The sequence below is a fragment of the Pristiophorus japonicus genome, chromosome 19, assembly GCF_044704955.1.
Source record: "Pristiophorus japonicus isolate sPriJap1 chromosome 19, sPriJap1.hap1, whole genome shotgun sequence".
In the NCBI taxonomy this organism is placed as follows: Eukaryota; Metazoa; Chordata; class Chondrichthyes; family Pristiophoridae; genus Pristiophorus; species Pristiophorus japonicus.
Window position 1 is genome coordinate 13,955,290 of NC_091995.1, and position 12,960 is coordinate 13,968,249.

At 58.7% G+C, this 12,960-nt stretch overlaps 1 protein-coding gene across 1 annotated transcript in view; it reads right to left on the minus strand.

The window, feature by feature from the left end:
• The window catches only part of LOC139230362 (suppressor APC domain-containing protein 2-like), a 75,917-nt gene that overhangs the window by 17,735 nt on the left and 45,222 nt on the right, over positions 1 to 12,960 (minus strand). The window contains exon 2 of the mRNA XM_070862190.1: positions 11,361 to 11,494. Within this exon, the coding sequence (XP_070718291.1) occupies positions 11,361 to 11,494 (134 nt within the window). The remainder of the gene's footprint in view (positions 1 to 11,360; positions 11,495 to 12,960) is intronic.

The window sequence follows — 12,960 nt, forward strand, 5'->3', positions numbered from 1 at the left end:
GGTATTTCGAATGAAGAACCCAAACTACATCCTCACGGATGGACGATGCCTGAGCGTGGATTTTTTTCACGTGTGGTGGCCGTTGCACACCAGCCAGCACACGGGCTTGACAGAGCCAGGTCTTGGCCCCGTGGCAAGGATTACTCAAGACTAACTGGAGACCAGCTGTGCTGCACGGACCTAGTGCGCGCACACATAATCGCAGTGTGGGCTGGCCCGTGCTGCCCCTGGGCCCCTGGGCCCCGAACTCATGCCTCCCCCAGGGCAGCACCGCTGACAGTGCAGCGCTCCCTCAGTACCGCACTGGGGAGAGTCAGCCTAGATCATGCGCTCTGGCGTGGGACCTGAAGCAAAATCTTTGTGAGTTCGAGGCAAGAGTGCTACCCCACTGAGACACGGCTGCCGTTGCAGAGTTAGACGTGGAAAATAAATTTAGATAGCGCCTTTTACAGCCTCAGGACATCCCAAAGTGCTGTGCAGCCAATGAAGTGTAGTCGCTGTCGTAACCAAACTCTGTCATTGAGGCAGTGAAGAGGAAATTCTGCCCCATTCAGCAGGTACAGTCCCCTCAGCACTGCACAGAGTTGGATTCTGTGCTCAGTTCCCTGGAGTGGGAACCTTCTGACTCAGAGTTCAGAGTGCTACCCACTGCACCACAGAGGGTGAATGTTAGATGCTGATGAAGAGCAATGGGCCCATGTGACAGCTGAGAGAGGGTACGGTCCTCCTCCCTTGAATCTACCCCTTGATGCATCACTCAGTTGTCTGCTGACAACCACTGTGCCAGAAGGATAACACCTGTGCGACAGGTTGGCTCGACGTTGGCCGATGTACAGGGCAGGTAATTACCGCGGATGCTTACTCCGGGCCTGGGAAGCCTTCTCGTCCGCAATGGGAAGTCCTGCAGAAACCGCACTGGTCACTGACGCTCCCTGGCAGCACCTTTGCATTCACAGGAGGGACCGTGACTCCAACGTGGAGCAGCGTGGGTTTAAATACTACATGTCAGGATTGGAAGCGGTTATAATGGGAAATAATCTGGGAACAGCAGCAGAGTCACCCGGAGAAATGCAATGCCCGGAACATAGACCGTAGAGGGTTTCACATGAGGCCACAGTCTGGCAACATTGCCCCTTTTAGAAAGAGATCTATGTCTTTGTTACCTCCAGCCTTGACTACTCCAACGCACTCCTGGCTGGCCTCCCACATTCTACCCTACGTACACTCGAGGTGATCCAAAACGTGGCTGCCCGTGACCTAACTCACACCAAGTCCCACTCATCCATCACCCCCCCTGTGCTCACTGACCTACATTGGCTCCCAGTTAAGCAATGCCTCGATTTCAAAATTCTCATCCTTATTTACAAATATCTCCATGGCCTCGCCCCCCCCCCTCCCTATCTCGGTAATCTCCTCCAGCCCCACAACCCCAGAGATGCCTGCGCTCCTCTCATTCTGCCCTCCTGAGCATCCCTGTTGCCTAGGCCCTAAGCTCTGGAACTCCCTGCCTAAACCTCTTCGCCTCTCTACCTCACTCTCCTCCTTCAAAACACTGCTTAAAACCTACCTCTTTGACCAAGCTTTTGGTCATCTATCCTAATATCTCCTTATGTGGCTCGGTGTCAAATGTTTTGTTTCATAATACTCCCGAGAAGCGCCTTGGGACATTTCACTATGTTAAAGGTGCTATGTAAATGCGAGTTGTTGTTGTTGTTGTTGTTGAGATCGACAATTCACTCCAGTCCCTGAAACTGCAGCATAATCGTAGCCAGCAGGGGGCAGCAGTACTGCACAGTGAAAGATGCCTTGCTCATTGTTTGGGGACTCAATGACCACGGAGAGAAAAGGGTTTTAATATAATTCACTAACTATCCAGTTCTTGACACTGTTCTTGCCTCCATTAGGATTCAAGTGCATCCAATTGATGTCAAACCTGCCGAATTGGGCAGAATTTCCTCTTCAATGCCCAGTTGAAGGAGTTAGGCTACAGCAGTGACCACACTTCATTGGCTGTAAAGCACTTTAGAACGTCCTGAGGTCATAAAAGGTGCTATACTAAGGCAAGTTTGTTCTTAGACTCTTTTCCACTTCACTCCTTTTCCACGTCTCTCCTTGCCAACTCTGTGACATCAGCCGTAGCTCAGTGGGTAACACTCTCGCCTTTGACTTACAAGATTTTGGTTCAAGTCCCACTCCAGAGCGAATAATCTGGGCTGACAGTCCCCAGTGCAGTGCTGAGGGAGGGCCGCACTGTTGGAGGAGCAGTACTGAGGGAGTGCCGCACTGTCGGAGGAGCAGTGCTGAGGGAGGGCCTCACTGTTGGAGGAGCAGTACTGAGGGAGTGCCACACTGTCGGAGGAGCAGTGCTGAGGGAGCGCCGCACTGTCGGAGGAGCAGTGCTGAGGGAGGGCCGCACTGTTGGAGGAGCAGTACTGAGGGAGTGCCGCACTGTCGGAGGAGCAGTGCTGAGGGAGCGCTGCACTGTTGGAAGGGCAGTACTGAGGCAGTGCTGCACTGTTGGAGGGGCAGTACTGAGGGAGCACCGCACTGTCGGAGGGGCAGTACTGAGGGAACGCTGCACTGTCAACGGGGCAGTACTGAGGGAGCGCTGCACTATCGGAGGGGCAGTACTGAGGCAGTGCTGCACTGTTGGAGGGGCAGTACTGAGGGAGCACCGCACTGTCGGAGGGGCAGTACTGAGGGAACGCTGCACTGTCAACGGGGCAGTACTGAGGGAGCGCTGCACTGTCAGAGGGGCAGTACTGAGGGAGCGCTGCACTGTTGGAAGGGCAGTACTGAGGGAGCACTGCACTATCGGAGGGGCAGTACTGAAGCTGCACTGTTGGAGGGGTAGCACTGAAGAAGCGCTGCACTGTTGGAGAGGTAGTGCTGAGGGAATATTGCACTGTCGGAGGGGCAGTGCTGAGGGAGCGCTGCACTGTCGGAGGTGCCATCTTTTGGATGTGACGTTAAACCGAGGCCCCGTCTGCCCTCTCAGGTGAATGGACAAGATCTCACAATATTATTTCGAAGAAGAACAGGGGAGTTATCTCCGGTGTCCTGACCAGTATTTATCCCTCAATCAACATCACTAAAACATTATCTGGTCACGATCACATTGCTGTTTGTGGGACCCAAGATTTTACCAGGAGGTTTTCTGCTTCTTATACCTTAGTACTATTGGGGACCCTGGAGTATTCTGTCCCCCATACCACACCCCGGCTCAATGATAGTTCATTATTCAGAATCCACCAATTCAGAATGATACTGGGGCTTAAAAGGTAAAGCTATGAGGACAGGTTGGATAAACGTAGCTAGTATTCCCTTGAATATAGAAGATTTGAGGTGTTTAAAATGTTAAGAGGATCCGATAGGGTAGATAAGAGAAACTATTTCCTCTGGTGGTGTAAACCAAGAAATTGAGGTAATTGAGGAGGGGAATCATTTTTCACACAAAGGGTAGTTCGAATCTAGAATTCTCTCGACTAAAGTGCTGTGGAGGCTGGGGATCAATTGGAGCTTTCAACACCGAGATCGATAGCTTTTTGTTGGGTGGGGGTATCGAGGGATATGGAGATGAGGCGGGTGAGTGGGTTTGATCTCATCGAATGGTAGAGCAGGCCCGAGGGGGTAAAAAGGCCCTCCCTCCTGCTGTTCCTCAGTCCCAACACACTCAGTGAATCAGCGGCAAGTGCCAGTCAACCAATCAGCAACTCTGGAGGCTTTAGACAAACTTAAATATTAATTGCAATGTTTCTGGGGAGGTGTGGGGGAGGGGGCGGGGGAGGGGAGGTTGGGGGGAGTCGCTGTCAGACTGAGCTCGTCACTCGTCTCCGTGGAAACCATCATCCTAATGATCTCTGTAAACCTCAGGCTTCCCAAATCCCACAGGCCGGTGACAAATTGCCAAGTCTCTCTTATCTTTGGAATTACTTCCTTGCATTGTTTTGATGGCACTGAGAGCGGGAGAGAGAGAGAGAGAGAGAGAGAGGGAGGGAGGATGTCCTTGTGTTTTGCACCTGCCATCGAGAGTCTGGCAACTGTTCCCACCGGACTCAATGAGCATTCGGCCTCATTAACGGCGGGCAGGATGAATGTTCCTGCTCCCGGGACACCTCATCCCCGAATTCCCCTCGGGCACTGAGCGCACGCCATCATCTCAGGAGTAGGCCCTTGGGGCCTGGAAGGGTTTGCTGAGCCAGCATCGCAGGGAGGTCTTGTCCTCACCGGAGTTCTCTAGCCTGGGCCGTTCCCAATCCGTGTCCAATGTTTCCATTAACCCTTCGCGGGCACAGGTCTGCAGCGGGGCTGAGGGACCCATTTTCAGTGTTCCTGGTGGGACATGTTCAGGAGACAGAGGCAAGCGTAGGGGAGTGGGGAACCTTTGGTTAACAGGGGGAGGAGGGTGATTGGGGCAGAGTGGGGTCACTGGGGGAGAGTGGGGTCACTGTGGGTGCGGGGTCACTGGGGGAGGGAGCGAGGTCACTGGGGGAGAGCTGGGTCACTGGGGGAGAGTGGGGTCACTGGGGGAGAGCAGGGTCACTGGGGGAGAGTGGGGTCACTGGGGGAGAGTGGGGTCACTGGGAGAAAGCAGGGTCACTGTGGGTGCGGGGTCACTGGGGGAGGGAGCGGGGTCATGGAGGAGGAGCGGGGTCACTAGGGGAGGGAGCGGGGTCACTGGAGGAGGGAGCGGGGTCACTGGAGGAGGGAGCGGGGTCACTGGGGGAGAGAGCAGGGTCACTGGGGAGAGCGAGGTCATTGGGGGAGAGCGGGGTCACTGGGGAAGGGAGTGAGGTCACTGGGGAAGGGAGTGAGGTCACTGGGGCAGAATGGGGTCACTGGGAGAGGGAGCGGGGTCACTGGGGGAGGAGCGGGGTCACTGGGGGAGAGCGAGGTTATTGGGGGAGAGCGGGGTCACTGGGGGAGGGAGCGGGATCACTGGGGGAGGGAGCGGGGTCACTGGGAAGAGTGGGGTCACTGGGGGAGGGAGCGGGGTCACTGGGGGAGGGAGCGGGGTCACTGGGGAGAGTGGGGTCACTGGGGGAGAGAGCGGGGTCACTGGGGGAGGGAGCGGGGTCACTAGAGGATGGGGCGGGGGAGGGAGGGGGGAGTCGCTGTCAGACTGAGCTCGTCACTCATCTCCGTGGAAAACTTCATCCTCATGATCTCTGTAAACCTCAGGCTTCCCAAATCCCACAGGTCGAGCCTGTATCGGTGACAAATTGCCAAGTCTCTTTTATCTTTGGAATCACTTCTTTGCTTTGTTTTGATGGCGCTGAGAGAACGAGAGAGAGAGGGAGAGAGGGAGGGAGGGAGGATGTCCTTGTGTTTTGCACCTGCCATCGAGAGTCTTGCAACTGCTCCCACCGGACTCAATGAGCATTCGGCCTCATCAACGGCGGGCAGGATGAATGTTCCTGCTCCCGGGACACCTCATCCTCGAATTCCTCTCAGGCACTGAGCGTGCGCCATCACCTCAGGAGTAGGCACTGGTTTGCTTGAAGGGGTTTGCTGAGCCACCACCGCAGGGAGGTCTTGTCCTCACCGGAGTTCTCAAGCCTGGGTTGTTCCCAATCCATGTCCAATGTTTCCATTAACCCTTCGCGGGTACAGGCCTGCAGCGGGGCTGAGGGACCCATTTTCAGTGTTCCTGGTGGGGGAGGGGGAGTCAGGAGACAGAGGCAAGCGTAGGGGAGTGGGGAACCTTCGGATAACAAGGGGAGGAGGGTCACTGGGGGGGAGCGGGGTCACTGGGGGAGAACGGGGTCACTGGGGGAGAGCGGGGTCACTGGGGGAGGGAGAGGAACACTGGGGGAGGGAACGAGGTCACTGCAGGAGGGAGCGGGGTCACTGGGGGTGGGAGCAGGGTCACTGGGGGAGAGTGGGGTCACTGGGAGAAAGCATGGTCACTGTGGGTGCGGGGTCACTGGGGGAGGGAGCGGGGTCATGGAGGAGGAGCGGGATCACTAGGGGAGGGAGTGGGGTCACTGGAGGAGGGAGCGGGGTCACTGGGGGAGAGCGAGGTCATTGGGGGAGAGCGGGGTCACTGGGGAAGGGAGTGAGGTCACTGGGGAAGGGAGTGAGGTCACTGGGGCAGAATAGGGTCACTGGGAGAGGGAGCGGGGTCACTGGGGGAGGAGCGGGGTCACTGGGGGAGGGAGCGGGGTCACTGGGGAGTGTGGGGTCACTGGGGGAGGGAGTGGGGTCACTGGGGGAGGGAGCGGGGTCACTGGGGAGAGTGGGGTCACTGGGGGAGAAATGGGGAGAGTGGGGTCACTGGGGGAGAGAGCGGGGTCACTGGGGGAGGGAGCGGGGTCACTGGGGAGAGTGGGGTCACTGGGGGAGAAATGGGGAGAGTGGGGTCACTGGGGGAGAGAGCGGGGTCACTGGGGGAGGGAGCGGGGTCACTAGAGGATGGGGCGGGGGAGGGAGGGGGGAGTCGCTGTCAGACTGAGCTCGTCACTCGTCTCCGTGGAAAACTTCATCCTCATGATCTCTGTAAACCTCAGGCTTCCCAAATCCCACAGGTCGAGCCTGTATCGGTGACAAATTGCCGAGTCTCTTTTATCTTTGGAATCACTTCTTTGCTTTGTTTTGATGGCGCAGAGAGAACGAGAGAGAGAGGGAGAGAGGGAGGGAGGGAGGATGTCCTTGTGTTTTGCACCTGCCATCGAGAGTCTGGCAACTGCTCCCACCGGACTCAATGAGCATTCGGCCTCATCAACGGCGGGCAGGATGAATGTTCCTGCTCCCGGGACACCTCATCCTCGAATTCCTCTCAGGCACTGAGCGTGCGCCATCACCTCAGGAGTAGGCCCTGGGGGCCTGCAGGGGTTCGCTGAGCCACCACCGCAGGGAGGTCTTGTCCTCACCGGAGTTCTCTAGCCTGGGCTGTTCCCAATCCATGTCCAATGTTTCCATTAACCCTTCGCGGGTACAGGCCTGCAGCGGGGCTGAGGGACCCATTTTCAGTGTTCCTGGTGGGGGAGGGGGAGTCAGGAGACAGAGGCAAGCGTAGGGGAGTGGGGAACCTTCGGATAACAAGGGGAGGAGGGTCACTGGGGGGGAGCGGGGTCACTGGGGGAGAGCGGGGTCACTGGGGGAGAGCGGGGTCACTGGGGGGAGGGAGAGGAACACTGGGGGAGGGAACGAGGTCACTGCAGGAGGGAGCGGGGTCACTGGGGGAGGGAGCAGGGTCACTGGGGGAGGGAGCGGAGTCACTGGGGGAGAGAGCGGGGTCACTGGGGGTGGGAGCAGGGTCACTGGGGGACGGAGCGGAGTCACTGGGGGAGAGAGCGGGGTCACTGGGGGAGGAGGGTCACTTGGGGAGGGAGCGGTGTCACTTTGGGGGGGGGTGAAGTGGGGTCACTGGGGGGGGGTTCCACAGGGGAGGGAGCAGGGTCACTGGGGGAGGGAACGGGGTCAGTGGGGGAAGTGGGGTCACTGGAGGGTGAGTGGGATCACTGGGGGAGGGAGTGGGGTCACTGGGGGAGAGTGGGGTCACTGGGAGAAAGCAGGGTCACTGTGGGTGCGGGGTCACTGGGGGAGGGAGCGGGGTCATGGAGGAGGAGCGGGGTCACTAGGGGAGGGAGCGGGGTCACTGGAGGAGGGAGCGGGGTCACTGGGGGAGAGAGCAGGGTCACTGGGGGAGAGTGAGGTCATTGGGGGAGAGCGGGGTCACTGGGGAAGGGAGTGAGGTCACTGGGGAAGGGAGTGAGGTCACTGGGGCAGAATGGGGTCACTGGGAGAGGGAGCGGGGTCACTGGGGGAGGAGCGGGGTCACTGGGGAGAGTGGCGTCACTGGGGGAGAGCGAGGTCATTGGGGGAGAGCGGGGTCACTGGGGGAGGGAGCGGGGTCACTGGGGGAGGGAGCGGGGTCACTGGGGGAGGGAGCAGGGTCACTGGGGAGAGTGGGGTCACTGGGGGAGGGAGCGGGGTCACTGGGGGAGGGAGCGGGGTCACTGGGGGAGAGAGCAGGGTCACTGGGGGAGGGAGCGGGGTCACTAGAGGACGGGGCGGGGGAGGGAGGGGGGAGTGGGGTCACTGGGGGAGGGAGCGGGGTCACTGGGGGAGGGAGCGGGGTCACTGGGGGAGAGAGCGGGGTCACTGGGGGAGGAGGGTCACTTGGGGAGGGAGCGGTGTCACTTTGGGGGGGGTGAAGTGGGGTCACTGAGGGGGGGGGTTCCACAGGGGAGGGAGCAGGGTCACTGGGGGAGGGAACGGGGTCAGTGGGGGAAGTGGGGTCACTGGAGGGTGAGTGGGGTCACTGGGGGAGAGTGGGGTCACTGGGAGAAAGCAGGGTCACTGTGGGTGCGGGGTCACTGGGGGAGGGAACGGGGTCATGGAGGAGGAGCGGGGTCACTAGGGGAGGGAGCGGGGTCACTGGAGGAGGGAGCGGGGTCACTGGGGGAGAGAGCAGGGTCACTGGGGGAGAGTGAGGTCATTGGGGGAGAGCGGGGTCACTGGGGAAGGGAGTGAGGTCACTGGGGAAGGGAGTGAGGTCACTGGGGCAGAATGGGGTCACTGGGAGAGGGAGCGGGGTCACTGGGGGAGGAGCGGGGTCACTGGGGAGAGTGGGGTCACTGGGGGAGAGCGAGGTCATTGGGGGAGAGCGGGGTCACTGGGGGAGGGAGCGGGGTCACTGGGGGAGGGAGCGGGGTCACTGGGGGAGGGAGCGGGGTCACTGGGGGAGGGAGCGGGGTCACTGGGGGAGAGAGCAGGGTCACTGGGGGAGGGAGCGGGGTCACTAGAGGACGGGGCAGGGGAGGGAGGGGGGAGTGGGGTCACTGGGGGAGGGAGCGGGGTCACTGGGGGAGGGAGCGGGGTCACTGGGGGAGGGAGCGGGGTTACTGGGGGAGGGAGCGGGGTCACTGGGGGAGGGAGCGGTGTTACTGGAGGAGAGAGCGGAGTCACTGGGGAGAGTGGGGTCACTGGGGGAGGGAGTGGGGTCACTAGAGGACGGGGCGGGGGAGGGAGAGGGAGGGGGGAGTGGGGTCACTGGGGGAGGGAGCGGGGTCACTGGGGGAGGGAGCGGGGTCACTGGGGGAGGGAGTGGGGTCACTGGGGGAGGGAGTGGGGTCACTAGAGGATGGGGCGGGGGTGGGAGGGGGGAGTGGGGTCACTGGGGGAGGGAGCGGGGTCACTGGGGGAGGGAGTGGGGTCACTAGAGGATGGGGCGGGGGAGGGAGGGGGGAGTGGGGTCACTGGGAGAGGGAGCGGGGTCACTGGGGGAGGGAGTGGGGTCACTGGGGAGAGTGGGGTCACTGGGGGAGGGAGTGGGGTCACTAGAGGACGGGGCGGGGGAGGGAGGGGGGAATGGGGTCACTGGGGGAGGGAGCAGGGCCACTGGGGGAGGGAGCGGGGTCACTAGAGGATGGGGAGGGAGAGGGAGGGGGGAGTCGCTGTCAGACTGAGCTCGTCACTCGTCTCCGTGGAAAACTTCATCCTCATGATCTCTGTAAACCTCAGGCTTCCCAAATCCCACAGGTCGAGCCTGTATTGGTGACAAATTGCCGACTCTCTTTTATCTTTGGAATCACTTCTTTGCTTTGTTTTGATGGCGCAGAGAGAGAGAGAGAGAGAGAGAGAGGGAGGGAGGGAGGATGTCCTTGTGTTTTGCACCTGCCATCGAGAGTCTTGCAACTGCTCCCACCGGACTCAATGAGCATTCGGCCTCAACGGCGGGCAGGATGAATGTTCCTGCTCCCGGGACACATCATCCTCGAATTCCTCTCGGGCACTGAGCGCACGCCATCACCTCAAGAGTAGGCCCTGGGGGCCTGCAGGGGTTCGCTGAGCCACCACCGCAGGGAGGTCTTGTCCTCACCGGAGTTCTCTAGCCTGGGCCGTTCCCAATCCATGTCCAATGTTTCCATTAACCCTTCGCGGGTACAGGCCTGCAGCGGGGCTGAGGGACCCATTTTCAGTGTTCCTGGTGGGGGAGGGGGAGTCAGGAGACAGAGGCAAGCGTAGGGGAGTGGGGAACCTTCGGATAACAAGGGGAGGAGGGTCACTGGGGGAGAGCGGGGTCACTGGGGGAGAGCGGGGTCACTGGGAGAGGGAGAGGAACACTGGGAGAGGGATCGAGGTCACTGCAGGAGGGAGCGGGGTCACTGGGGGTGGGAGCGGGGTCACTGGGGCAGGAGGGTCACTTGGGGAGGGAGCGGTGTCACTTTGGGGGGGGGAAGTGGGGTCACTGGGGGGGGGGTTCCACAGGGGAGGGAGCAGGGTCACTGGAGGAGGGAACGGGGTCAGTGGGGGAAGTGGGGTCACTGGAGGGTGAGTGGGATCACTGGGGGAGGGAGTGGGGTCACTGGGAGAGGGAGAGGAACACTGGGAGAGGGATCGAGGTCACTGCAGGAGGGAGCGGGGTCACTGGGGGTGGGAGCGGGGTCACTGGGCACTGGGGGAGAGTGGGGTCACTGGGGGGGGGAGCGGGATCACTGGGGGAGGGAGCGGTGTCACTGGGGGAGAATGGGGTCACTGGGGGAGAGTGGGGTCACTGCGGGGGGGAGCGGGATCACTGGGGAAGTGGGGTCACTGGTGAGGGGGGAGGGTTCACAGGGGAGGGAGCAGGGTCACTGGGGGAGGGAGCGGGGTCACTAGGGGGGAGCGGGGTCACTGGGGGGGCAGTGGGGTCACTGGACGAGGGAGAGTGGGGTCACTGGGGGAGGAGCTGAATTTACATAGAATATGTAGAATTTTACAGCACAGAAACAGGCCATTGGGTCCAACAGGTCCATGTCAGTGTTTATGCTCCACACCAGTCTCCTCCCACCCTACTACATCTCACCCTATCAGCATATCCTGCTATTGCTTTCTCCGTCATCTCCTTATTCAGCTTCCCCTTAAATGCACCTATGCTGTTCGCCACAGCCACTCCCTGTGGTAGTGAGTTCCACATTCTCACCACTCTCTGGGTAATGAAGCTTCTCCTGAATTCCCGACTGGATTTATTAGTGACTATCTTATATTGATGACCCCTAGTTCTGGCCCCTCCACAAAAAAGAAAGAAAGACTTGCATTTATATAGCGCCTTTCAGCACCACCGGATGTCGCAAAGTGCTTTACAGCCAATGAAGTACACTTGGAATGTGGTCACTGTTGTGATGTGGGAAACATCTTCTCTGCATCCACCCGATCGAACCCCTTCATAATCCTGAAGGCCTCTATTGGGGCAGCCTCAGTCTTCCCTGTGGTAGTGAAAGGAGTCCCAGCCTGCTCATCCTTTCAGGCTGATCACGGGATCCCGATTTGCTCTCGGGTAACCCGGTGAAGTCGATCCCCTGCCACCCCCTGCCCCTGCCCCCACAAACCCCCCCCCCACCCCCCATCGCGGGGCGTCGCTCGGTCGCACTTACCGCGTCGTAATCAATGCCATTGGCGATGGTGTGGCGCCTGGGCTCGTTGCGTCCCCGGCTGCTCCTGTGCTGGGCCACCCGGGCGATGGAGGCGGTGACACTCTGGGAGCGTCCGATTCCCATCCCCTCGCGGTCTAATCGGAAGAGAGAAGTGGCGGTTAGAGCGAGGAAGGTCCGACGCTGGCGGAGACTGCCGGGGAAACGGCTCGGTGAGACCCCGCCCTTCTGCCGTTCCGGCCACTTGCCCACTCCCCAACCTCCGTCGCTCCATTGGCGGGCGTGCCTTCATAATCACCTGGGCCCTAAGCTCTGGAACTCCCTGCCTAAACCTCTCCACTGCTCTCTCCTCCTCTAAGACTCTCCCTAAAACCTACCTCTTTGATCACACCTGCCCTAGTATCTCTTTATGGTGGCTCGGTGTCAAATTTCTGTCTGATAATCGCTCCTGTGATGTGCTTTGCTACATTTTACTACGTTAAAGGCGCTGAATGAATGCAAGTTGTTGTTGTTGCCTCAACTCACTATGTGGCTCAGCTGGTCTGATTTTTCCTGGATTCGCTGCTCCCAGGATCTAATAGTCCAAGAGGTAGCAGCAGGAACACCTGCCCTCCCGTCGCATGGACAGTTGGGAACGGCAGCTCCAGTGATCCCAAGTGGCAATTGAGAGAAGAAACATTGGGGCCACAGTTTGTGATCGAACGGGACCTTTTCAGCTGCCTGGGTCCGAAAGCTCGAGAATTCCCTGCCTAAACCTCTCCCCCACTCTTTGCTCCTTCAAGACAGAGAGCATTTTTCCATTTGCGGGGAAGAGCATAACTAAGGGCCATCAATATAAGAGAGTCACCAAGAAATCCAACAGGGAATTCAGAAGAAACTTCTTTACCCAGAGAGTGGTGAGAATGTGGAACTCGCTGAGGCAAATAGTATAGATGTATTTAAGGGGGGGGCTAGACAAACATCTGAGGGAGAAGGGAATAGAGAGTTATTCTGATAGATTTAAAAGAAAGACATAGCTCCTACCGGACATCTCGAAGTACTTTACAAACAATGAAGTACTTTCGGAGTGTAGTCACTGTTGTAATGTGAGAAACGAGGCAGCCAATATGCGCACAGCAAGCTCCCACAAACAGCAATGTGATAATGACCAGATCATCTGTTTTTATTTAGATGAGGAAAGACGGGAGGAGGCTCGAGTGGAGCATAAACGCTGGCATGGACAGGTTGGGCCGAATGGCCTGTTTCTGTGCCGCATATCCCATGCAAGACGCTCCTTATAACCTAAAATCTGAGTTTTATAGTGAGAGGAAACAGACACACAGAGTGTCCTTCCTTATTAGAGTGTCAAGGTTATTATTAAGGTCTCTGTGACCAAGCTTTTGATCAGCTGTCCCAATATCTCCTTCTGTGGCTCAGTGTCAAATATTGTTTGATAATCGCTCCTGTGAAGCACCTTGGGACGTTTTTACTACGGTAAAGCAGCCATATAGATACAATTTACTGCTGTTGTCTCAACTCACAATGTGGCTCAGTTGGTATCACTCTGGCCTCTGAGTCAGAAGATTGTGGGTTCAAGCCCCACTCCAAAGACTTGAGCACCAAA